The sequence below is a fragment of the Cajanus cajan genome, chromosome 1 (genome assembly GCF_000230855.2).
Source record: "Cajanus cajan strain Asha chromosome 1, NIPB_CcT2T_4, whole genome shotgun sequence".
In the NCBI taxonomy this organism is placed as follows: Eukaryota; Viridiplantae; Streptophyta; class Magnoliopsida; order Fabales; family Fabaceae; genus Cajanus; species Cajanus cajan.
Window position 1 is genome coordinate 70,510,648 of NC_138517.1, and position 27,868 is coordinate 70,538,515.

At 35.4% G+C, this 27,868-nt stretch overlaps 1 protein-coding gene across 1 annotated transcript; it reads right to left on the bottom strand.

The window, feature by feature from the left end:
• Positions 1 to 21,890: 21,890 nt before the first annotated feature.
• LOC145955446 (uncharacterized) lies at positions 21,891 to 23,684 on the bottom strand. The gene is made up of 3 exons (XM_083070204.1): positions 23,549 to 23,684; positions 22,797 to 23,471; positions 21,891 to 22,723 (listed from the first exon to the last, which is right to left on the bottom strand). The coding sequence occupies exons 1-3, from the start codon at positions 23,682 to 23,684 to the stop codon at positions 21,891 to 21,893; spliced, it is 1,644 nt and encodes a 547-aa protein (XP_082926330.1).
• Between the last annotated feature and the right edge of the window lie 4,184 nt (positions 23,685 to 27,868).

The window sequence follows — 27,868 nt, forward strand, 5'->3', positions numbered from 1 at the left end:
CAAAGGTTTCCTTTCCAAATCCTTTCTTTTATCGCTTTCCTTTATTGCTTTCTGATTGATGCATTACATGTTTAAAGTTTTCATAATGTAGATATCTCGTTTATAATCGTTTACAATAAATAGGGGTAATTTAGTAATTTTACACTGTTATTTATGAAATAATCCGTCATAGGGAACCCGAAAGGGGCGCTGTGGGGTGCTAACACCTTCCTCACGCGTAACCGACTCCCTTACCCAACTCTGGTTGTAATGGCCAAGGTTGATTTTTTGAAATCAATTGCCTTATCCCTTTTTCCAATGTTTTGAGTAAAACATTGGTGGCGACTCCAAGAACCCTACTTTGCGAAAACCACTAATCCATGGAGGGTCCCGCTTGGGGTTAACATGGATTGGTGAACCATTTTAATAAAATTGTTAGTTCGACAAGGTCTCAGTTTGAGAATAAGTCGTTCTAACAATCCATCATTTTCCAAAACTTTAAAACAAGTCCGACCATCGTCGCGATTGCCAAGGTCCGTTTCGGCGGGTGGCGACATCCCCTCCCACTTGAAAAGGATTTGACCTCAAATCAAGAGGTTCTTCGTCATGACCAACAAAAACATTAAAATAAGCATGAAAGGCAATAGTATATGGTATAGATGGAAAGTGCATCCTTAGAGGAGTTCTACTAAAAATGCTAACAATATTTTCTAAACTAAAAGGACTAGACTCCCTAATGCTAAGGATAGGATCCTCCCTCTGATGAAATCTAGGTCTATAACTAAAACCTAAAAAGGTAAAAAGACTAAAACTATAGCACATAAATGCATTAGTCCTAAAAACTAAAATATCTTGTTGGAGGTATCCAATGTAGTGACCTAGCTATGTATTGGAAAATAAGGAAAACTTAACTAAAAAATTACCTAAATAACTTTGTATTGCATTATTTGTTAGATACATGTGAGAAAAAGGTGTTAAGAGGTGTCTAGAAAACTCATATAATCTAAGTTTGTCTTGTAGGGAAGTAACTAAGTTAAGTTCAAAAAAGTGTGAAATTCCTTTAAGATCAAAAATAGAAGATACAACACCATGAGATGTATCCAACAAATCATATAAACCAAAAGTTGTGTGCTTTATGAAGAGAAATAATGTAAAAAGAGTCTTAAAGAAAGAAGGCTTATCTTCCTTGGGCACCACCAAGGAAGTAGCACAAGAAGTGGGACTAAGTGAAGTCCACTTCTTCTTCACTAAATCTTGAAGTTGAGATTTTTCTTTAAAAAGTATTTGTTTTTGAATCTCCACTTCATGACTAGTGGTAACATGAGAGAAAGAGTTAAAGTCTTGATGATTGAAGAGAGTTTTTAAATCATTTTCAATGGTAAAGTGACTCCCTTTAAGCATAAGTCCTTTGGAAGAAACATTATCCTCCTTGCTCTTCTCTAAGAGTATTGTTTGTTGTTTTTCATTTTCTAACCACTCTTGAACTTTCTCTATACTTTTCTTTATTTTTTCTTTTTTTGTATTTTCTTTTCTTCTAAGTTCTACCTCTCTTGTTGTATTTTCTTCCTCATGCATACTCCTAGGGACTCTAACTTCTTTGCCAATTTGAGATCTAGTTGGAACAATCCTAGGTTTGGATCCACTAGTTTCTCTCCCCTCAACTAATTTTGCAAGTAATTGTTTTATTTCCTCCTTATTCCTAGCATTTTCTTTTTCCCTTTTTCTAATTTCTTCCTCTCTTTTTATGTGTTCCTTTTCTTTTTTTCTTATGTACTCTTTTAAATCTCTAATCTCATCTCTAACAGTAGACCTAGTATTACAAGAATTATGTCCATGTACAATAGAATGATCACTTGTAGACACCCAATTTCGTCCGGGGGCATGCAAACAACGGGACAGGACTTTAGAGGGCCCAAAAGCGCAAACAAGCTAATTTTAGAAGACTGGAACCGGGCTGTTCCAAAACTGGAACGGGCCGTTCCCAGTTCCTAAAAGGGCCAAAAAACCCTAGTTTGGAATGGGCTGTTCCTAAATTGGAACGGGACGTTCCAAGATTGGAACGGGCCGTTCCAAACTCCTCAAGAAAGGGTCAAAACCTTAACTGGAACGGGTCGTTCCTAAACTGGAACGGGCCGTTCCTAAACTGGAACGGGCCGTTCCAAGTTATTAAAAAGGCCTAAAAACTCCCTTTTGGAACGGCCTTTCCAGTCTAGCTAATTGTGTGTTAATTTCACCTCTAGAACGAGTCGTTCCAGTTTCAGAACGGGCCGTTCCAGTCACAAAATTAACACACAACGTTCGGATGCAGAACGGGTCATTCCGATTTTGGAACGGGCCGCTCTGGCCACTTTCTGAAATCTATAAATAGACAGCTTGGGCACTTTTTTCAAGGACCCCAAAAATTTCGTCCAAAGCTCCTTAGAGCTCGAAATTTCTCTCTCTCTCTCCTATTGTATTTCTTGAGTATTGTGAGGCTTATTGTAGTGTGAAAGGTTGCCACAAAGCACCTAAATCTCCATATTTGAAGATTCAATAAAGCTCGTTCAAGAGGTATTTCAGTCAATCTTATTCTCTGTCTTTTATTTCTTATCTCTCTCTTTTATTTCTTATCTTTGATAAATATTGTTTATAATAAAAGCAATCATGTAAACATTTTAGGGTCAATTGTATAATTTAAATTTCAAGCATGTAAATAGTTATTAATAAAAGGGGATTTAATATCTATATTATTATTTTTTATAATGCTAACTTCATCATAGGGTACCAATTGAGGGCGTTGTAGGGGTGCTTAATACCTTCCCTACACGTAATCGACCCCCGAACCCAATTTTGGTTATCAAGGCCATTATTGGATTTTTAAAAACCTTTTCTTTTTCCAATGTTTTGAGTAAAATATTGTTGGCGACTCCATGAACCTATTTTCAAAACCATTAATTAAGGATTAGTCTGGTGTCCGGGCATTCCTTAATTGATGAGACTTTTAAAAGGATGTCTAAACCGTAGGTCGAAGATCAGAAATTTTTGGGTTGCGACAGATGGCGACTCCACTGGGAAAGTTTAAAGAGGGTCAGGCCCATTTAATTAATGAAGTTAATAAAATAAAAATAATAATTTAAATATTTTTCCCCTTTACTTTATTTGTTTTATTTGTTTGGCTTTAATATCTGTTTGTTTGCTTATTTAAATTGCACACTTGTTTGAAATAAAATTGTACATAAACCTTTGCACAAAACAGTTCCCCCTACACCTGGGGCCATGAGGGTAATAAACATAGGGAGTGGTTGACGTACGACCGGCCCAAGTTTGGCCTTGGAGCCTGCGAGCCTTGTCGAAAATCACACTCAAGGTGATAACCGGTTACTCTAGCCCAAAATACTGCGACAGACCTTAGAGTTTGCTAGGTGACAGCGACAGAGATACTGGGTCCCTATAATGGGGGAACCTTGGGGGCCTTAAGACCAGTGAGATTAGAACCGTCCTATACAATGCACTTTTCTTGCTGGGACCACAGACCAAGGATTTAAACGTGACTGTTCGCAGGTGTACATTTGTTTGAGCATATGTGTGTTGCATTTGTTTGTGTTTATTAATTTCAAATGGATAAGAATTACAAACAAATAGATATGAATAAAAAAATATGATAAAAATTTTAACTCCTTTCTGTATACCCTAACTCTGAAGCATCATATAGGGTAGTTTATTTAAAAAAAAATATAGCAAAAAATCATGCATCATAACCCCTAGTCAATAACATGATAAAATTTAGGTAGAAAACAAATATCATGCATCATTTAGTTTAGCATATACATTCATTAGAAATGGAAGACACATAGTATGCAAAGATTTTTGAGAAAGGAGAACATTCTAAAGTACAAGAATCGTGTGCCCTTATACTAAGGAGGCCTACTAGACTTTGGACTCTCTTCATCCTTTCAACAGAAGGCAAAGTCTACATCTTCTCAGACTTCTTCCAATTTAGAAAGATTTCATTCCTCAACTCAAATAGGAGATTATTTGAAATTTCGAAAAAGAGGCACGCAAAAAATGAAATTGAAGCAAAAAAAAAAAAGAAAAAGAATTTGTTTCAAAAGAACATAGTTTGGGAAACTAAAGAAAACTCCGCTGATGAACGAGAAATCATGAGCCTAGGGAGTTTAAAAAAAAAATGATGATAAGCTCCCTTACACCTCCAATTCGTTATCAAATCATTCCAAAATGCATCTTTCTTCTCTGACTCATCAACCTCGTCAATAAAGATGAAAATTTTGGCAATCACCAAAATAGTGGTGAACCCAAAGATCCTATTGACGGTTACTTCTGATGGGAATAGCAAGAAGAGAATCTGAGAAGAAACAAGAACTAATTACAAATCAACGAACGAGCAAGCATGTCTATAGGGACATCATTCAAGCATTAGCTTCTGTAGCCTGTTACAACATCGTCAAAGTGCACCGAAAGATTTGTACAAAGAATGTTCTCTAAAGAAACAAATCAATGAGAATGATATTTGTTGAATTTCTTAATCACCTTTGCATCCTATTTTACACTTCATATAGATAATATGCCTTCCTTGTAAATAATAAATAAGAATAAAAAGGGAAATCTAATTTGTGCGTGTTAATCAAATAATGAGATCACTGGTAATCAAGTGCAAACTCGATACATCAAATTGGAAGCATTTAAAAACTAGTAATTGTGCAAGAAGACTGGGGGGCATAACACGCCCAAATTGATGATTCAAACACTGAGAGTTCCCCATGCGGAAATGAAAACTCTTGGGATAGGAGGAATGATCAAGAATGAATGAATCCTTGCTTCTAGGGAATTACAACAAAACTCAATTGAAGAATAAAGGCATTGCATGACAAAAACCCGCTAGGACGAAAACCCGTAGAAGGCGTCCTAGGAAAAAATTAGGGTAAAGGAATCGAAATCTCGATAGGATACATCCTATGCAAAAGTCAGGGATATATATATATATAAAAAAAAGCAATGTTTGCTCGAGTTGAAAACCGAAAGGCGGCTTAAGTATTTCCTTTAGAAAGCAAGAATTCATAAAGGTTTCACTCCGAAGTCGAACACCCACATTCAAGCAAGTGGGAATGCGTTCCTAACGTAGTTCAACCAATCGTCAACCATGCCTCTCTAGGGGGCAACCTCAGTCTATCTCTCTGTGTATGAATCACGAACTCGGGGAATGCTCGAGCCTTCGAGCTTTGCTAAAGGGGCACGTGTAAATTGAAAGTACTATTTTAAATGCCATAACACTCTTTCGTTTCTCTTCTCCCTTTAACTATTCACTCTAGGCCTCATCCATCAACCCTTAGCAAACAAAATGTATTTGCGACAAAGATGTTACTCAATAATAGCATGGAAAGGATAACAAGGGAACAATCAAGAATTCAAACATGACTAGGGTTTAATAAAAATAGAGCGTCCCACACAAACGCTGCAAAAATGAAAGCCCGGCAGGAAACCCACCAAGGGGGCTGCACAAAAGTTAGGGCAAGATCTGCTAGGCTACCCACAATCAAAAAAGGTAACCTAGGAAAAAGTAAGGATCAAAAGAAAATGTCCGCTAGGGAACACATCTCAAGTAACCTACGCAAAAAATAAGACGTCAAAGCAGCGACCTGAGTTGAAAACCGAAAGGCGGCTCAGGGGATCATCTAAACAAAGCACAACCCCAAGTCATCACTCCACTTTCCAAAAAGGCTAAAACACAATGATAGCATCCTTGCAGCAAATACGTTTTGTTTAACAACCCTAAACACCAAAGCCTACCTTGGCCAACCCTTCTTCTAAAAAACCCTTTTTGAAAAAATCCCTTCTAACAAGCTTTTTGAAAAAAACAAAATAATAATAATAACATTCCTTCCTTCTTTTCTCTTGACCCTTATGGCATTAAAATGGTACCGAAAAGATACACGAAAAATGCACAGTGAACACTCACAAAGAGAAAATAGAGATGTCTCCGAAAGGAGTTTGAAGAAGCTTGACTATACATCGACTTGATAATCAAGGAGCCACTGAAACCTTGAGTTCAAAAGAACATATCCCAGCAATAATCACAAATGACATGGATAAAAAGGAATCGTCAACATTAAAATAAAATAAAAAAATTTGAATTGCATGTTTAGGACTAAACACATGAGCATAAACTCCATCGCATGCATATGAGGTAGGGTCATATGGAAGGGCGTTACACAAAAAAAATGGAATAAATAAAAGAATCATTCTTGTCTTGCATTTTTATTGCATCAATGCATCCATGCATTCTACTTGCTATGGGTCAGAGGGAGTCATCAAGACAAAGCACTCGTAAAAGCAAAATAGCCGAGCACGAGCCAAAGCGGTGTCAAATAGCAACCCCAAATAATTCTATGTGCCCACTAAGAAAAGACCTATCAACAGTGGAATATAATGGAATCGACCAAACAAGCAAGTCTATAAGCATGAAAAGGCCACCATGCCTTCCTTCTTCACCAAATGAAAGATGATCCAAGAGAATGCTAATCTAGCAATGGTTTCCTCACCAAAGCTAGGAGTGGCTTTCGAAATAATACTCATTAATAAAGATTCAACAAATAACATCATCATGGGATCCCTCCACCAATGATGACAACACAAGATAAAACAGAAAAAGGCAAGCTTCGTAAATGTTGAAAAAGCCGAAGCATTTAGAAAAATAGCAGAAAAAGGAAAGCTTCAAACATGAAAGAGCCGAAGCTAAACAAAAATAAAATTCAGAAAAAACCTACCACAAGAAGGCGCCTGGAGAGGCATCACAATACTCACATGGCAGGGGCAATACTAGAATCCCTGTCATCCATCTATCTCTACCCACCAACACAGGGGCACATCAAACATCTCATGCCCATCCACTTAGGGGTAGTCTTTCATCCCACAACACCCACAAGAAAACATCAAGTGCAAGATCGGAAAGGGTTGCTAGATCCCCAAAAACTAGTACAAGATCGGTAAGGGTTGCTAGATCCCTAAAACTAGTACAAGATCGGTAAGGGTTGCTAGATCCCCAAAACTAGTACAAGATCGGTAAGGGTTGTTAGATCCCTAAAACTAGTACAAAATCGGTAAGGGTTGCTAGATCCCTAAAATAAGTACAAGATCGGTAAGGGTTGCTAGATCCCCAAAACTAGTACAAGATCGGAAAAGGTTACTAGATCCTCAAAACTAGTACAAGATCGGTAAGGGTTGCTAGATCCCCAAAACTAGTACAAGATCAGAAAGGGTTTCTAGATCCCTAAAACTAGTACAAGATCAGTAAGGGTTGCTAGATCCCTAAAACTAGTACAAGATCGGTAAGGGTTGCTAGATCCCTAAAACTAGTACAAGATCGGTAAGGGTTGTTGTAGACACCCAATTTCATCCGGGGGGCACACAAACAAGAAAATAGACCTACATCATGAAGGAAAGGAGCTCTCGAAGCAGGCAAACAACAAGACAGGATGTCAGAAGGCCTAAAGATCAAATAAGGTTGTTTTAGTAGCCCGGAACGGGCTGTTCCAGAATTGGAACGGGCCGTTCCGAACCTTGGAACGGACCGTTCCAATATCAGAACGGGCCATTCCAACGTGACTAAAACACCTAAAACTCCAATACCGGAACGGTCAGTTCCAATACCAGAACGGGTCGTTCCAAACAAGTCAAATTTGGAACGGGCCATTCTAGAAAGGAAAAATATGTGTTAATTTCTACTCTGGAACGGGCTATTCCGTTTTCAGAACGAGCCATTCCGGTGTGCGTAATTTGAACATAACGTTCAGATCCGGAACGGGCCGTTCTGAATCCAGAACGGGCCGTTCTGGCCCACATCTGATGCCTATAAATTGAAGCCTCGGGCACAGTTCTCAGGGCAGCCAGAGAAATTTCGAATAAGACTCCTTTGAGCACGAAAATTATCGATCTCTCTCCCTTTTATTATATTTCTTGAGATTTGTGTCGCATCTCTATATTCTCTCTCTCTCCTATTGTATTTCTTGAGTGTTGTGAGGCAATTGTAGTGCGAAAGGTTGCCACAAAGCACCTCAAATCTCCTTATTTTGAAGATCCAATAGAGCTCATTCACGAGGTATTTCAGTTAATTTCTTTCTCCCTTTTTTTATTTCTTATCTATAATAATTATTGTTATAATAAAAATAATCATGTAGACATTTTAGGGTTAATTATATTATTTAAATTTCAAGTATGTAAATAGTTATTAATAAAGGAGATTTAATATTTAATTTTTTATTTCTTATCACATTAACTTCATCATAGGGTACCGATTGAGAGCGTTGTAGGGGTGCTTAATACCTTCCCTACACGTAACCGACTCCCGAACCCAATTCTGGTTATCAAAGCCATTATTGAATTTTTAAAAAAACCTTTTCTTTTTCCAATGTTTTGAGTAAAACATTGGTGGCGACTCCATGAACTCATTTTCAAAAACCATTGATTAAGGATTAGTCTGGTGTCCGGGCATTCCTTAATTGATGAGATTTTCAAAAGGATGTCTAAACCATTAGTCGCGAGATCGAAAATTTTCGGGTTGCGACAGTTGTAGATCCCTAAAACTAGTACAAGATCGGTAAGGGTTGCTAGATCCCCAAAACTAGTACAAGATCGGAAAGGGTGGCTAGATCCCCAAAACTAGTACAAGATCGGTAAGGGTTGTTGGATCCCCAAAACTAGTACAAGATCAGTAAGGGTTGCTAGATCCCTAAAACTAGTACAAGATCGGTAAGGGTTGCTAGATCCCTAAAACTAGTACAAGATCGGTAAGGGTTACTAGACCCTAAAACTAGTAGTGGGCTAGCTGAAGCCCTAAATATCAGTCCAGCTTGGAGAGGCTGAGCTCAGAATATACTCCCTCTTTAACAAGCCACAAATAAAGAAACACACTACCATGAGACAAGTAGAAGCAGTAGGAAGCATCTACATCAAGACCAGAAGCCTAGATGTTTCGATTTACCATCCTTATCACCTGACGAAGCATATAAACCAACACTCAGTTGCTCTTAGGGACAAGGATACAGGTAAACACCATCTACCCGAAAGAAATGGTGTGGGGGCATCTACATTGCTGAAGTAAAGGCAAAGATTCGGACACGGAAAGCGACATGGGGCATTCACATGGATCTTGAAACCTAGATGTTTCGATTTACCATCCTTGACAACCAACAGAGCATACAACCCAACACTCAGTTGCTCCAAGGGGCAAGGATATAGGGAACACCATCTACTCGAAGGAAACAATGTGAAGGTATCTATTGTCAAAACAAGAGTGAAGATCTGAGTTTTCACCTTACTATCACAAGAGAAACAATGGAGCTTCTACTCGAAGACTAAAGATCAGGTGTATAGTTTGTCACCCTTGTTACCCCATAGAGTATGCAACCCAACACTCAGCTGCTCTAAAAGGTAATGATACGAGCAAAGACACCTATCCAAGGGAAGCAACATAGAAGCATCAACACAGAGACGAGAAGAAGACCTGGACGAAATGTCTACGTCTTTACTTGCCTTTGGAAAAGCAACATAGCTATTCCAAAGCACAAGTAAAGAGGGGCAACTGTAGACACCCAATTTCGTCCGGGGGCATGCAAACAATGGAACAGAACTTTAGAGGGCCCAAAAGCCCAAACAAGCTGATTTTAGAAGACTGGAACGGGCTGTTCCAAAACCGGAACGGGCCGTTCCCAATTTGGAATGGGTCGTTCCCAGTTCCTAAAAGGGCCAAAAACCCTAGTTTGGAACGGGCCGTTCCAAGATTGGAACAGGCCGTTCCAAACTCGTCAAAAAAGGGTCAAAACCTTAACTGGAACGGGCCATTCCAAGTTATTACAAAGGCCTAAAAACTCCCTTTTGGAACAACCTTTCCAGTCTAGCTAATTGTGTGTTATTTTCACCTTTGGAATGGGTCGTTCCAGTTTCAGAACGGGCCATTCCAGTCACAAAATTAACACACAACGTTCAGATCTAGAACGGGCCGTTCCAATTTTGGAACGGGCCGTTCTGGCCACTTTTTGAAATCTATAAATAGACAACTTGGGCACATTTTTCAAGGACCCCAAAAATTTTGTCCAAAGCTTCTTAGAGCTCGAAATTTCTCTCTCTCTCTCTCTCATATTGTATTTCTTGAGTTTTGTGAGGCTTATTGTAGTGTGAAAGGTTGCCACAAAGAACCTAAATCTCCATATTTGAAGATTCAATAGAGCTCGTTCAAGAGGTATTTCAGTCAATCTTCTTCTCTCTCTTTTATTTCTTATCTCTCTCTTTTATTTCTTATCTTTGATAAATATTGTTTATAATAAAAGCAATCATGTAAACATTTTAGGTTCAATTGTATAATTTAAATTTCAAGCATGTAAATAGTTATTAATAAAAGGGGATTTAATATCTATATTATTATTGTTTATAACGCTAACTTCATCATAGGGTACCAATAGAGGGCGTTGTAGAGGTGCTTAATACCTTCCCTACACGTAATCGTCCCCCGAACCCAATTTTGGTTATCAAGGCCATTAATGGATTTTTAAAAACCTTTTCTTTTTCCAATGTTTAGAGTAAAATATTGGTGGCGACTCCATAAACCCTTTTTTAAAACCATTAATTAAGGATTAGTCTGGTGTCCGGGCATTCCTTAATTGATGAGACTTTTAAAAGGATGTCTAAACCATAGGTCGCAAGATCGAAAATTTTCGGGTTGCGACATCACTCATCTTTGATCAAAAAGGTTTTCACAAAGTTGTTTTCAAAAAGGTTAAAAAAAAAAGGTTTTTGCAAAGAATGAGTGATAAAAAGGTTTTCACAAAAGGTTTTCACAAAAGGTTTTCAAGGTGCAAGATAGGTAGGAAAAGGCCTAAGTGTACAAAGTGAACTATCAAAGGGAGGTGGGCTACTAGGAATCACTTAATAACCAACCCTTATCAAGTAAAAATCACTAAGCCTTTTCACACTTTTCTCACAACAATTTGGCACAAGAATAAAGTGTGTGTGTGCACGTTCCCCATAGTAGGCAAAAGCAAGCCTTCTAAATGGAAATTGAGACAAAAAATAAAGTCCTAAGCAATTATACTACTAAAAGCTTTAAAACATGCAAAGAAAGCACTTAAAACATAGGATAGTCGGTTTTCCTAGGTGAAGGTTTTCAAATCACCTTCAACTACACGAACTAAAACTAAAATGAAGAGGTCTAAAAATGGCCAATTACAAACCAATAAAAATGAAATTAAGGCACATTAATAAAAGGCAAGCACACAAAAGAGTAATTCCTAGAATGGTACTAGAATAGAATGGCAAGTAGGTTTAAAAGAAAATTGATGCACTTAACATGTTTGATTAATTGTCTCATTCGTCCATTAAGCATTGTCCAATGGTCCAAAAATTTACTCCAAGTTCCAAGGTATGGAAATTAGTCCAAAACTCCACAAGTCTAGCAAAGGGTTCCCTTTTTCTTGTTTTTGGTTTCTTTGTTCTTTTTGTGCTTGTCGAAGTCTCGGTTTTAATGTTCCAAGTCCAGCCACTTTTCTCTTCTTTTTTTTTGAATTTTATACTATTCCTTTGCTTGGGTTTTACACTTGGTTTTGGTGGTTTTCTTAGCAACTTTTTGGAGTATTCTTTTAACAACTTACACTAGCTCAATGATACAAAATTTGAGTGTTTTTCTTAGGTTTTTAATAGCCCATGTCCAGCAGCAAAAATAGGCATATAGAAATCAATTTCACACTCAAATTATCAAACATCATGTAGGCATCAGTACTAGAAAATGACTCATCAACGTCGCTAATTCTACATCAGTTTTAATAAAACTGATGTAGAAACAAAATGCGGTGGCATTTTTGTAATTATTTGAAGAATGTAAAGCAAATCTACATCGGTTTAATGGAAGACTGATGTAGTAGTGAAAGCAGGGTGGAAATTTCGTAAATAAGAGAAAAAATATAAAGATATCTAAATCGGTTCACTTTATGACCGATGTAGAATTGGATAACTTTCCCTACCCGCGTGCGCCATCTTCAAACAAAGCCGCCGTGCCATCTCCAAAGAAAGCCTCCCTTCTTCCTCTCCGAAGAAAGTCCAATGGATTCGCCTTTGGCCTCTGGGCACATCGAAACCGCATGAGTTCACCGGGGTGGAGCACAGTCCGCCAAAATCGGCATAGGTTAGGTGCTATTGATGGAACATGGTAAGCCTATCTTTCTCCGTATGGAAGTGTTGCGGGCACATAGAGATGTGGGTAGAGGAAGTCTCAAAAAGCGAAGGTCGAGCTGTAGGTCACGTGACCTGCACTGAGTTGATTCCCATCGTTCTCCAAAGAAAGCCCTAACTCCTTAATAGTAAGCACCCAGACTCTCCTCAGACCGTGAAAAACATCATTATCAAAAACCATAACTCCTGCGGGTATGTTGTTCTTTTCCGCTTTCAAACTTTTGATTCTACGAGAGCTTCCGGTATTAGTGAAAGTTGAAGAGTTCGCACGAAAACCCTTAATAGTAAGCTACTGTCTATTGCTTTTGAACAGACCCTTGTTGAGGTAATCTCATGTTAGGCTTCTTGGGGTATTGGAATAATGCAATAAAAAAATCAAATGTGTTGGAATTCTTTGCACCTTTAGTTGTTTCTGATGCCAGAAAACACCATCTTTGTTCATGTAGTCTCCAAAAAGTAAACACTTTATAGTGGTGATAGTTCTTTTTAGTGAAGCCCGGGTAATTGTGTTTTTCAAGTATGATTTAGTGAGTTAAGTCATGCGTATTTCAAATAACCTACTGCGACTATTAACACTCACACATAATGTTATTGAATAAATTTAGCATTAACCTTCTAGGAGTGTATCTCGCAAGAATTTTGTTATTGTGAGAAATAAAAATTATAATTCAAGTCTTATAATACATAGATAATTAAGATTAAAATTTAACTAATGGTCATGTAATTAAATTTGTATATATCTTTTTACTTTTGACTATTATTTTTTGTCTTGCCATTGGTGATGGGTATTTTTAGTGGTTTTTGTCTTTCCATTCGAAACTAATTCCTCTCGCAGTTATGTAATTGTTATTCGTTCAGAATTTTTTTTAACACATAAAATTGAACATGGAATTATTTATATATATTATAGTTTGACATAGATTTATAAGTTTTACTTCTCATACTGGCCATTTTTTTTTCTTAATGTTTCCAATCATCTGTATATGACTGTGCAAGTAAGATCTGATTAAATAATTTGTTTAATATAAAAGACAGAAGGCATGTTCATTACAGGTAATAAGAAATAATCCAAAAATAAGCATGATTTTTTTTTAAAAAATGCAATCTACATCGGTTCTCAAGAAAACCGATGTAGATTTAAGAATAAATCTACATCGGTTCTCTGGAGGACCAATGTAGATTTATTCTTAAATCTACATCGGTTGTCCAGAGAACCGATGTAGATATATGCTTAAATCTACATCGGTTTCAGAACCAATGTAAAAATGTATACATTTTATACGTCGTTCTATTCTACATCGGTTTTAGAACCGATGTAGATAACTTTAGAGAACCGATGTAGAATAAGAAAGCCTAAAATGCCAAGATGATTCACAATGAACATATGGTATGAATCAACACATGAGAAGAGATTTATGGATCATCAAAATATGGCAATGATGATGATTCATTTAGGCACACTTAGAAGACATGTAAGGAAGACATGACATGACCGAATATTTTTAGAGATAAAGAAAGTGTTACCCTTGAAGAACCAAGGCTCTAGATACCACTTGATGGCATCCTAGCTTGCATGAACATGGAATGATGAGCAAGGATGAGGACACCTACTCCTTGGATCAAGTCCTTCAAGGGTGATGCGTGATTTAGAGAAGGAATAAGGTGGAATGGACGAAAATGGAGAGTGTGAGTGAAGTGTTTGATGAAAGGTTTGAGAGGGCACTCTAGGGTTTGGCTCACTTCAAGGTAGATGAAGGCCACTTCTAGGGTTTTGCTCTCAAGGTGGAGATAGGATGGGTGGTTTCCGGATTTAACCAAGGGTGACTAAGGATGATATAAAGGCAAAAATGCTCTCTTTATATTCAATTTCCAAAGTATTTACATGATGCATAGCCTAGGGTATTTACAGGAGTGGGGGGCATCTAGGGTTGCATTTAGGGTTGCATTGGCCGAAATTTACAGTGCCAAATGCACACCAAATGAAACCCAAATTAACCCTAGATGCAACTTGGTGGCCAAGGATGGAATCTTTGAGTTTAGTTAGGCTACATCTAGGTGCATGATAAGACCATGCAACCTTTGCCCTCCGCTTGGGCCTAACCCTTTCTAAGTCCAAAAATAGGTCCAAACACCACCAAAAATACGTCTAGTCTCCCTAATTAAATACCTTAGCCCAAAATTAAAAAACCTATGATCTAAAGTGCCCAATAATACAAGGGTAAAATGGGAAATACAATGAAAATAAATCCTATGACTAAGATACCTCAAAATATTAGGGTAAAATGGGAAATACAAGTAAAATAAATCCTATGTCTAAGATACCCAAAATACAAGGGTAAAATTGGAAAATTGAAGACAAGGGTAAAATTGGAAATAAGAATAAATTCTATGCTAATAAAAAGTAGGAGCTAAGGCCCAAAAGTAGGCCCACTCCTTTTAGGGTTTTCAAAACTAACCCATTCCTCTTGCCTCTTTCAAAATATCACTTCTTGGTCTTATTGGCCTTAATGTGATTCCATCATTATTTCTAACAAGTGTGTTAGTTTTTTAGATATAAGTACAGGCAAGTTGAAGAAAGAGAATATGCATGTATTACCGTCTAGACTAGAGCCAAGAGATATGAGCTAAGCACTGGATAAAGGTTGATCAAATGAAGGGAATACATCAGATAAAGACACCCACAAACACAAACACAAAAGTAATAAAGAACAGGACACGAACAACCAAGATGAAGGGAAAAGGCTAACAAGACGTCAGATAAGGAGATCAAATGAAATCAAGCCCAGCATAAGAAGGAAAATAATGAAGCCTTAGATGATACAAGACCATGGACGATGATAGCTGACCAGACAAAGACTCAAATACATAGACAAAATTAAACAAGATGGATTGCGTCTAAAGTCACAACGAGAAGAACTATCTAGTATCCACACTCTTAGAAGAACACATGAATTCATCGAAATAGAAGAAAAGAGAAGAGTCAAATGGACTAGCGCTTATCCACAAATCAAAGTTGCATGTGTCAAAGCAAGTACACCTACCAGTCAGCAAAGGACAATGCCTCTATAGCTACAATACCAGGAAAGTACAAGGATATCTAGGTCATGATTAATTCCAGATATATAAGCACACAACCGGTACAAAAGGACTCTGTGAAATGCAGATTCAGCAAGCAAACATTTAATGCAAGATCAGATGCATTGAATGCAAGAATCTATGAAGCCTATGCAAACTAAACAAGAGAATCAGATGATGGTTAATCAAGCATCAAAATGAGGTATCCTCACGAACGAAAGAATATTCAACAAACACCAGATGAGGACTACTACTAGAAAGAGGACACTAGAGCATCAGTAGATGCCAGATGGTCAGCTTTGTTAAAAGAACAATTAAGGCAAGGCACATCATGAGAACCAGACAATTTAAGCCAATTGAATAGACAAAGTACAATATGTGCACCAAATGACTATGAGTCCAATATCAGATGGATGTGTGGCATGAACAACCTCTAGTGCAACATGAAGAAATGGACCAAGCATGAGATGATGGAGGACCATCTTTGGGAACACATGTGGGCCCCATCACTAGGTCCATGGCTAGGAGAGTGAAAGAGGAGAAGGGAGCTCACACACCAAGGGACACTCTCCTCATGATCATTGAGTATTAATTCTCTCCTAAGCTTCATTAGTATAGGGTTTATTTTATTTGCCAATTTTACCCTTGTATTTTGGGGTATTTAGGACTTGTAGAATTTATTTTCTTTTGTATTTCTCATTTTACCCTTGTATTATGGGGTGCTTTTGATCATAGGATTTAATTTTGGGCTAGGGTTTTTATTAGCAGAGCTAGACGTATTTTTGTGGCTATTGGACCTATTTTTGGTGTTAGAAAGGCTTAGGCCCAAGTGGTGGGCAAAGGTTGCATGGTCTTATCATGCACCTAGATGTAGCCTAAGTAATCCCAAAGATTCCATCCTTGGCCACCAAGTTGCATCTAGGGTTAGTTTGCATTTCATTCGGTGTGCATTTGGCTTGTGAATTTCAGCCATGCATTCTCCAAATGCAACCCTAGATGCCTCCCACTCCTATAAATACCCTAGGCTATGCATCATGTAAATACTTTGGAATATATGAATTTGAGTGAGCATTTTTGCCTCAAATCCTGACTAAACGACCATTGTGGTGCACTTTTAGAAACTTATTACTAAAATGGGGCTATTTTGAAACATTTTACACCTTTGGGGCTCTTTTATTGGGTGTCGCTATGGGCCATAGCGACACCCATGACACGTGACAATTTTGGGTCTGAATATAAGCCATGAACGCCATATTAGACGAGTCGCTGTAGCTAGTGGAGACCTTTAAAGAGTCGCTATAGGCTATAGCAACTCAATTCGGCTTAAAATAACGTCGTTGTAGCCTATAACAACACTTTTATATAAATAATATAAAAAATAGATTATTATAAATTTAAAAATACAAAAGATTATAAAAAAATGTCTGATAAAAAAGAAAAAAAGAATTCGAATTTGAAAAAATATAAACTTAAAAAATGAACTAATATAATCTGAAATAAATTTAAAAACGAAAAAAAAATTAAAAAAGTGGGGCGCTATGGCCCATGATGCCTCTAAGGCGTTAGGGCTCATAGCGCCTCCCATGGAGTCTTTTTAAAAAAGTATATTTAATATTTTATAAATATAAAAAATGAAAAATATTTTTTTAAAAAATGTCTGATAAAAAAGACAAAAACATTTGAAATTTTAAAAAATATAAACTTAAAAAATGAAGTAATATAATGTGAAATAAATTTAAAAACGAAAAAAAAAATGTAAAAACTGGGGCGCTATGGCCCATGACGCCTCTAAGGCGTTAGGGCTCATAACGCCTCTAAGGCGTTAGGGCTCATAACGCCTCACATGGCGTCTTTTTAAAAGTATATTTAATATTTTATAAATATAAAATATGAAAAATAATTTATAAAAAAATGTCTGATAAAAAAGCAAAAAAGAATTGAAATTTATAAAAATTTTAATTTTAAAAAAGAGGTAATATAATGTGAAATAAAATTAAAAATGAAAACAAATATATATAAATTTGGGGCGCTATGGCCCAGGGCGCCTCTGAGGCGTTAGGGTTCATAGCGCCTCCCATGGCGCCTCATAAAATCACCGCAGGCGTGACCAATGACACGCTGACACGTGGCCCAGGGCGCCTCTGAGGCGTTAGGGTTCATAGCGCCTCATAATTTCACCGCAGACGTGACCAATGACACGCTGACACGTGGCACTTTGGTTACAAAATCAATTTTTTACAGTTATAAAATGCAGATGGTCCCCCCCTCCCCCACTTTCACTTTCGTTTTGTCCTCCTTCTCCGGTAAGTTTCTTTGTTTATTTTTTACTTTAGTTTTTAAAAATTTATTTTATTAAATTTGTTTTATTTATATTACGTTTTCGTTAATAATAATTTATACTTTTTAATTAGGTAATTATTTATTTGGATTGCTGGTACTCGTAAGTTTCTTCATTTGAGGTAAATTTTATTTTCAGTTTTTTTTTAAAATATTTAAAAGTCGCTATAGGGTATTTAAATTTGAATATTTTATTTACTTAATAATTGTTAATTAAAATTTAATTCTTTATTTTGTTTCTGTTTAATGATATTTGTTTTAAGTAGGTTTTAACTGATAATTTTTTTTGTGTGTGATTATAATAGGTTTATTTGAATTAATAAATATAGTTGATATTAAAATTATTTATTTACATTCTGTGTTATTTATGCAAAATTAATTACGTGTTAAATAATTTTATTTATCTGTTATGTTATTTAATTTAAAAATTGTAATTATTTTTTAATTAATTTATTTATCTGTTATGTTAGTTATTATTATAAAAAAAAAGTAAAAAAAGACATGTAAATTAATATTATAAATATTCCGAATTAATTGCAAATTAATTTGTAGTGAAAAAATATTATTATAACTGTTATTTAAAATTATTTATTTTTATATATATATTTTATTTAAATTTTTTATGTAATTTATATTTATTAAATAATTACATTTATTTAAATTTTAAATTGATTTAATTTAATTTTGTGTTATTTATCTTAATTAAAAAAATATTTTATTTATATTTGAAATAGCTTTAATTTATTTTTGCTTAATTTAAATTTTTTTCGTAAATAATTATATTTAAATTATAAATTGATATAATTTATTTCTGTGTAATTTATGTTTATTAAAAAAATAAATAATTATAAATTTAAAAATGATTTAATTTATTTCTGTGTGATTTATATTTATTTAAATTTTGAATTTATTTAATTTAATTATGTTGTATTTTTATTTAATTACAAAATAAGTTTATTTAAATTTTTAATTTATTTAATTTAATTGTGTGTTGTATTTATTTATTTTAAAAAAATATTTATTTATATTTATATTTTAAATTGCTTTAAGAACCTTTTTGAAGATAAGTTTTTTAAACCAAAAGTAGATAATTAAGAAATATTCAAATATACCTTATTTAATATCAACAAATATTTGAATGTCATTTTTTAATTTAATAAAATATTTGAAGTTTTATTTTAATTCATTCCCTAAATGCATATATTAATTAATTACCATAATGGTTTGTACATCAAGCGCATTTTTAAAAGACATTTAGAAGTTAAGTGAAAATTAATTACCCCAAATATTTATTTTACATTTTTTATAACTGTTATTTTTTTTATTTTTTTCAAATTATTGTTGGTTTATTTGGATTTGTTGCTGGATTTCCTCATCTCAAGTATTACCAGGTATTTATTATTTTGAGTTTTAATATTTTTTTTTCTCTTAAAATTAAGTAGTCGGTATAGGCTTTATCAAATTATTTATTTAATTTATTAATTATTGTGCTTTATTTGAAAATTATATATCATGTTAGTGTGTTATTATTTATTATTTTGGTATAATAATGTTAATGAAATTTAAAAAATAAATTATATGTTTTAAAATAATTAATTTTATTACATTTTGTTATAGATGACATCATCATCATCTTCTACGGGTATGCGTGTGACATGTGGACCAGTCGACGATGATTTATTATCGTTGCAAAATATACATGTGTCACAACATGTTTGGAACAGAGATGAAGACAGGAGACTAGTAGCACGACGTGCTGCTCCGTCGCGCACTGGAATTGCAAGAGTTCCACAACAAATAATTCTGTTACTAGATCAAGCTGGTTTCGGATGGATAGCGCGTCTGAATTATATCAAAGTTAGTCCTGGTTTGCTAACGGCTTTGGTAGAGCGATGGAGACCAGAGACACATACATTTCACATGCCATTCGGAGAGTGCACAATTACTCTTCAAGACGTTGGCAAGCTTGTTGGTTTTCCGGTTGATGGTGAACGGGTATTATCTTGAGGCAGTCCAAATATATTGGAATTAGGTAATTATAACTTGACTTTAAATTATTTGTAAATTTATAGTATATTGTTAATATTAATAATAGTTAAATTTTTTGTTTGATTTTATGCAGCTGAGGAGCTGTTAGGGGTTGTTCCACCACAGTCTGAAATAAAAGGACATCGCGTTAGGCTATCTTGGTTGGCAGCAATCTTTGGGGACATTGTTGATGACATAGATGATGTAGATGTCTTGGTTCGTTATGCTAGAGCCTGGATATTACGTTATCTAGGAGGAGTGCTTGTTCCCGATAGATCTTCAACGTATGTGTCCTTACGATGGTTGCTATTTTTGCGCGATTTTGATATTATTAGGACTTATGCATGGGGTGCAGCTGTGCTTGGATATTTGTATCGGAATTTATGCACCTCAACCGATTACAAAACCCCAAGCTATGGTGGATTTACCCTTTTATTACAGTTATGGGCATGGGAACGATTCCCAACCATTCTGTCTTCACCATTTCCACCTATTCCTCCAGCCAGTCCAATTGGTTTAAGGTACGAGCAAATTTGGAACTTTATATTTTGACAATTAATCAATTATTAAAACATTATTTAATTATTTACAATATGTTTTTTCAGGTGGTCAAACACAGGGACCAAAATAAGTATGAGTGATGATATAAAATATTATCGCAAATACTTTGATCGTACTACTAGGAAATCGATAAGTAATTAACGTTTTGTAGTTTTAAAAAAAACTTTATAAATATTAATTGTATTTTAATTTTCTAATTAAAAAGTTTATTTTACAGATAATTTGGCAGCCATATCCCCCTGCTGAACAGATGCCCGCTGATTGCACACAGGGGATGCAGATTTGGGGTTCTGTAATCCCCTTACTTTGTCTCTGTATTTGTGAATGGCATCGACCGGATAGGGTGATGAGGCAATTTGGTTGCCAACAACCAATTCCACATCCTCCAATGACTCCTGCAAATGTGCATGCATTGACCTTACGCAGTAAGGTTGAAGATGACTGGGCTACAATATTAAGTCCAGCATTAGAGCATTGGGGTCATCGATATGCATATCACTTCACACCTACTCCTCCACAGGTCGGACTATTAGGTCCGAATTCAGAATACATGAGATGGTACCGGAGGAAAGGGAAGCCGCACCTTGATCCAAATGAAGTTAAAGAGTCAGTTCTGGTATGTGCACTTTAGTAATTATATTTTAATACACTATTTTGTCTAAATATAAAGTTCATAATTATTTATGACATTTTTTGTATATGCAGGGAGATGTAGCTGAGTGTTTGGCCTACTTGACTTCCCCTGCTAGTAGAGATGAGTTTTCGCTGGAGGCAGTCACAGAGCAAACTAATCGATTTTTATCGATATCTGATGACTATCTAGCATGTGTCGTTGAGATAGCTGAGGAAGCACCCCCTCCTTCGGAGTCATATGACATGGGGACATTCAATGTTCCTCCATCCTCTAGGGAGGCAGCAGGATTAGCACGACGAAGAACGCCAGTTCAGGCTATGGACCAGATATACCCTGTAGTGCCAGACAGATCGGAAGGGATGTATTATGTTCCTTCACAGGATTTCACTTATCCTTCCCTCTCCCAGAACACATATTGGTACCGTCCACCGCGCCCACCAGGTTTTGAGACATCGGTTCCGATGACGACGATAGATATTTGTCATTCACTTGGTTTAGAGGATTCGCCCACAACATCACCCGAGCACACGGCCGCAGCATCACCCGAGCCCTTCATCTCGTCAGAGATGATGGCCGTATTTGGGCAATCTCCTTTTGCAACTCCACAACCAAGTGGCCCACACGATGACACACAGCAGAGTCAGCAAGCCCCTTATCATATTCCATATGATGATGCTTATATCAGTCATGCTTATACATCAGGTAATATAAAATAAATAAATTTGTCCATTATTTAATTCTTTTGTTTATTATTAATAATGTAAATTTGTGTTTTAAATTTGATGTTACAGGGGTGGATTTGCGACCACAGTTTTCAGCGGAGGCTAGTCATCCACCATCGGAGCCACAACAACTACATGTTCGTCGGAATCCTTAAAGGGCGGCAAGAGAGAGACGACGACGATGCATTCTCACTCCTGGTACTGTTAGAGGTGTAGGTCATCATGATGACGAAGATGACGAAGATGAGGAGGATGAGGAGGATGAGGATTAGACATTGTATATTTATGAACTATTTCATTAACTTTCAAAAAATTGTAATCATGGAAAAAAAAATTATACACTAATCATCACGGTTACATATTCTCGGACAATTGCGCCTGTTGTGACCTTCTTGTTTACATATACCACATTTTTGTCGTCGCGTTGAGCTTTCAACCCAGTCCATTTCGTTTCTAATTCTAGTTGATTTTGGTCGGCCTTTCCCACGCACAGATGTTGGATCTGGGACAAGTATCCAGTCGTCATCACTTGGAGGGATTAAGTCTTCATTTCCGATTGGTTCCCAAAGACCAGAATAAGCTCTTAAAACATAATCAGTTGTGTAAACTGGATCTATAAACTGGTAGTAATCAATGCTAACGACACCACATGCAGCTATAACATGAGAACAAGGATAGTGAAATGCTGTAAACTTTCCGCATTGACAGTATCGTTCGTTTAGATTAACTACCCATTTCTTTCCCCCTGTTTGTCTTACTGGATCAAATGCCTCTTCAACCTCAAATTTTGAAGCTTGAATGTCATATCTACAATCTTGGTGGGAACAAGCCTCTTCTTGATTTTTTTGCAAAGCCTCAACCAATTTAGAAATAAAAACTTTCCCTGATGAAACTTCAGATAAAGCACGACTACCACGAGTACTGAAATACTCAGCGCACCTAGTATAAATCGATCGCACTAATGCAGTGATAGGCAGATTTCTACAGTCCTTTAAAACTTTATTAACACATTCAGACAAATTTGTTGTCATGTGACCGTATCTCCGACCATCTGCATCGTATGCCATGCTCCATTTTTCTTTTAATACTCCTCCTATCCACCTTTGAACATCAGGGCTAGATTGACAAAACTTTTCCAGATTACGATCAAAAATGTGTTTACATGGTGTATACCCTGCATAGAAATTATGAATGATGCACAATTAGAATAATGAAATGACGAATAATTTGAAAATAATTTGTCTTACCTAACTTCACAAGTTGTTGTTTTAGTTTGGCATCCTTGAATCGAGTATTACAATTACTTGCAATGTGCCTAATGCAGTACTTGTGATATGCATTTGGCGGTCTCCAACCAAGTGCCTCGTTGTCAATGGACGATTTAATGCTACGATGTCGATCAGAAATTAAGCATATTCCTTGTTTATTTGTAACATGTAGCCGCAAATGAGCCAAAAACCACGACCACGCAAGTAATGTTTCCCCTTCCACGACAGCAAATGCCAGAGAAAGAACATTGTTATTACCATCCTGTGTTGTGGCAATGAGCAATGTGCCTCGATACTTCCCATACAGATGAGTGTCATCAACTTGTATCAGGGGTTTACAATAATCAAATGCATCACAACACGACTTGAATGTCCAAAATAACCTGTGAAACTGACGGTAACCACGATGACGACGATCACCAACGAAAAAATCATCATGACACAGATCATAAAAGGATCCTGGCGCAATTTCCTTCATGTATTTAAGCCACCGGGGTAAAAAAGCATAAGATTCTTCCCAATCACCAAATATTTTAACAATTACTTTTTGTTTAGCCATCCAAGCCTTCCTATAAGATACCTTAAACCCAGTTTGAGATGTTATTCTCTCTTGGATAAGACTAATCTTGATTGCTGGATCTTGGTTAACCATTCCTACATATTAAATATTCAAAATCAGTGATATAAATTATTATTAATATAATATTATAAGTTGCAGTTGCAGAACTTACCTTGTATAAATGATGCAATTAGCTCAGAATCTAACTTATTATGATCTTGTGACAAAGACATGTTCAAACATGTATGACGTCCACCCCATTGAGTCACTTTCCACTTGTCAGATTTCTTTGACTCAATAGCTCTCATGTATCATCCACATCCATCATGCGCATTTGGACATCTAACAACCCACTTTGTCGTTTTCGATTCAACCACATAAAAACTCTGATGCATTCTCATTGCATTTTGCTTTACTGCATTTTTTACTGCATCTTTATTCTCAAACTCCAATCCAACATATAAATCTTCGCCAATAGACCAATTATTAGCCACATCCATGCCTCAGATTTCTTCTTCATCTGGATGACTCCAATTGATATTAGTGTAGTGAGGTAAATTACCCCAAAATTGACTTCCACCTAATTTAATCATAGTAAATATATAAAATTAAATAATGTAAATTTAAACTAAATTTTTTAAACGAATAATACAAATTTTAGACAATTAAAATTTAAACTAAATTTGTCAATACAATAACATAAATTATTGAGAAATTTAATTTTCAAAAGTTACCTTCAGTAGATGGATACATTGAAATTGGTTCAACCATTGGACTTTGAACAATAGCATCTGACTCCACGTCACTATCAAATGCTTCACAATTTTCTATTTCATCTTCATTTGATTCATCAATGCTTTCATATGACAATGAAACATGATAGTCTTCATCATCTTCGTCATCTTCATCTTCGTCTCTTGTCATCACCGGTGATCGTTCAATTGACAAATTTTCTAACGAAATTGTAGAAGATTCTGAGTTACCTATTTCAGCATGTAATTCCATTATTGGCATCACATTTTGACCGATAAAACCTTCTATCATGCATTGTACATCATCATCGTCACTCAATTCCAATGAAGAATATCTGTTCTCATCATGCTGTGAAACAACAAATCTGTAAGTTACAGATAATATAACTTGATTTGACTTAAGATGAAATTTGTTGTGAATCCTTCTCTTTAATAAATCCAAAGTTAAACCTCGCTTAATATACATCCCTTTTTTTGGTCCCTCAAATGTTACACCTTCTAGACTTTCATACATCCTTCAAGTGTAAATATAAGCTATAATTTGATCCATAATATCTGAAATAAAATTCAAATATTAGTACAAATACATACAACTTATTTAAACTACAATAAATTTCAATCATAAATAAGAATTTAAAACTCAACTAAACAGGAACAAAGAACCAATCAGACTGATTTAGTCGATAAATAACGAATACAGTAACAAAAACAACAAATGAAGTAGAGATATCGATGTGATTTACCAGAACGCAGGGGGGTATATATAATGCAACAGTCTACATCACCTATAGCGACATCTACATAAATTATTTAAAAAAAATTTTAAAAAACTGAAGTCGCTATGGGCCATAGCTCCAGTTTTAAAAATATATCTAATATTTTTTAAATATAATATTTGTTTAGAAATTTATAAAAAAATAATGGATAAAAGGGGAAAAAAGGATTGAAATAAGAAAAAATTGTAAATTTTAAAAAATAAGTAATATAATGTAAAAATTAAGTTAAAAACGAAAAAAATAAAAATACAAATTGGGGCGCTATGGCCCATAGCTCCACCCAAAAGCTATGGCCCATAGCGCCAATTATAAAAATATAGCTAATATTTTTTAAATATTAAATTTATTTAGAAATTTATAGAAAAATAACGGATAAAAGGGAAAAAAAGGATTAAAATAATAAAAAAATGTAAATTTTTAAAAATAAGTAATATAATATAAAAAATAATTTAAAAACAAAAAAAAATAAAATATTGGGGCGCTATGGCCCATAGCTCCACTCAGGCGCTATGGCCCATAGCGCCAGTTATAAAAATATAGCTAATATTTTTTAAATATTAAATTTATTTAGAAATTTATAGAAAAATAACGGATAAAAGGGAAAAAAAGGATTAAAATAAGAAAAAAATGTAAATTTTAAAAAATAAGTAATATAATATAAAAAATAATTTAAAAACGAAAAAAAAAAATATTGGGGCGCTATGGCCCATAGCTCCTCTCAGGCGCTATGGCCCATAGCGCCAGTTATAAAAATATATCTAATATTTTTATAATATAAATTTTTTTTACAAATTTATAAAAAAAAATAATTTGTAAAAGGGAAAAAAAGATTGAAATAAGAAAAAAATGTTAATTTTAAAAAATAAGTAATAAAATGAATAAAATAATTTAAAAACGAAAAAAAAAAATTTAAATTGGGGCGCTATGGCCCACAGCTCCACTCAGGCGCTATGGGCCACAACGCCTGTGTTAAAAAAATACATTTTATTTATTTTAAAATTACGTTTTTTTAAAACTTAATTTTCTTTTTATAATTATATAATAAATAGTTCACTTTATTATATTTATTTTACATTATTATTATTTTCCTTTTTTTTATTTTTTTGTTTACCCAGTGTCGCTATGTGCTACATAATTTTTTTAAGCCCATCAGTTGTGGTGGGCCAGCTGATAGCGACACTGACCCAGCCCAACCAAGCCAAAAAAAAAAAAACACGTGTCATGGGTGTCGCTATGGCCCATAGCGACACCCAGTAAAAGAGCCCCAAAGGTGTAAAATGTTTCAAAACAACCCCATTTTGGTAATAAGTTTCTAAAAGTGCACCACAATGGTCGTTTAGCCTCAAATCCTCTCCTTAGTCACTAGGTCAATTCGGCCTACCTCTCTTATCTCCTCCTTAGAGTGAGTTTAGGGATACCTTGAATGGCCTTCACCTCCACTTAGTGAAGAGAGCCAACTAGAACACCCAAAACACCATCCTCCCTTCATTTCTCATATTTGCCCAAGCCATCACCATCTACGTCCACCTTCCTTTTTGCCTCACCCTTGAAGGACATACACCCCCTAAGGTCACTATCTTGGCCTTGGCAAGGAGCTCCTCTTCACCATTGATGTTTGTTCATCCCCTTGGTGGAAGGAGTCCATCATTTGGTATCTAGAGCTTTGGTTATCTTCATGGGTAACTAGTGTTCTTTCATTTTCTTTGAGTCATTATCTTTTTGAGTCATTATTTGCGTCTATTGTTCATCCCCTTTGTGTCTATTGTCATTCATGCAAACCTTGTGATACATGTCTTTTATGTTACTCCATGGTTCACTACTTGTTTATGAACCTCCTTTTGTGCTTTAGGGTTTTTCTTGAGTCTTAGGTTCTTGTGTGCCATTTTTGTTTTCTATTCTTGTTGCTAGAAAAATATATTATGAACATCAAGAACATGTCTTGCATCTCTTTTTGATCCTTTTTACCTTTTAAGTTTTGTCAAAAGTGTGTTTCTCTAACCCATCTCAAAAAGACAAATATCTATATGTATGATGCACCCATTTGATGTATGAAATAAAATGAAAATATTTGATATATGTGCTTTTCCATGAGGTGGCTGAAAATTTACAGCACCATTTAGAAGTCATTCATGCATGTTGATTAGTCCTTGGCATGCTCCAAATTTGTGTTGAAATCTATGTGTTATTTGCTTCCTACACATACATGATTAGCCACCTTTCCATGAACATCATTACATGATTATTCCTTTGTCCTTTCTGCACATGTGTGAAGTGATTAAATGTTGTGTGTGAGTGCTGGAATCTTTGACAAAATCTGCACAAAAAGAAAGAATTAGTACAAGAGACACTCCACTCACAATATGCCTTATCACCCACTCATGTGTTGCCACTTGTCTCTCTAAATTTGACTCCTTTATGTGCTGCATTTTTATTCACCCACAAGTGTAAAAACCAAGCAACATTTTAAAAGAAAAATAGACACAAAGTCTGGATAGAAAATAAAAAAAAAAAGGTGACCGAAAAGGCCCAAAAGAAAACAAAAGGAACAAAAAGAAAACAAAAAGGACTTCTTGCTAGACTTGTGGACTTGACCTAATTACCCTTGGACATTGGAGTTGGACTTGGACTGAATTTTTGGACCTTATTGGACCCTCTTTGAGACACAAAACCATGGCTGGACCTTTACCAAAAAGGACTTAAGTTTACAATTGCAAAACCTTTAAAGACTTATTCCATTCTAGTGCCATTCTAGGATTTTCTCTTTTGAGTGCTAGCCTTTTTAATGTGTCTTAATTTTTGTTTGTCTTCCTTGAAATTCTTATGTTTGTATCATTAATCTCTCTTTGATTTTAGCTTTTTAATTGAGCTTTTTCAGTTTTTATTCCTTTGGCCTCCTTTTTGTTCTTGGTTGGTTTGTTGTCTTTGAGTTTAGGTGAAGTACTATCTCCAAGATAACCTTAGCAA

Coding starts and splice junctions, on each gene's coding strand:
- LOC145955446 (XM_083070204.1), bottom strand. CDS start 23,684: ATGAGAGCTATTGAGTCAAAGAAATCTGACAAGTGGAAAGTGACTCAA. Junction 23,472..23,548: donor AATTGCATCATTTATACAAG/GTAAGTTCTGCA, acceptor TTTAATATGTAG/GAATGGTTAACCAAGATCCA. Junction 22,724..22,796: donor ACAACAACTTGTGAAGTTAG/GTAAGACAAATT, acceptor ATTTCTATGCAG/GGTATACACCATGTAAACAC.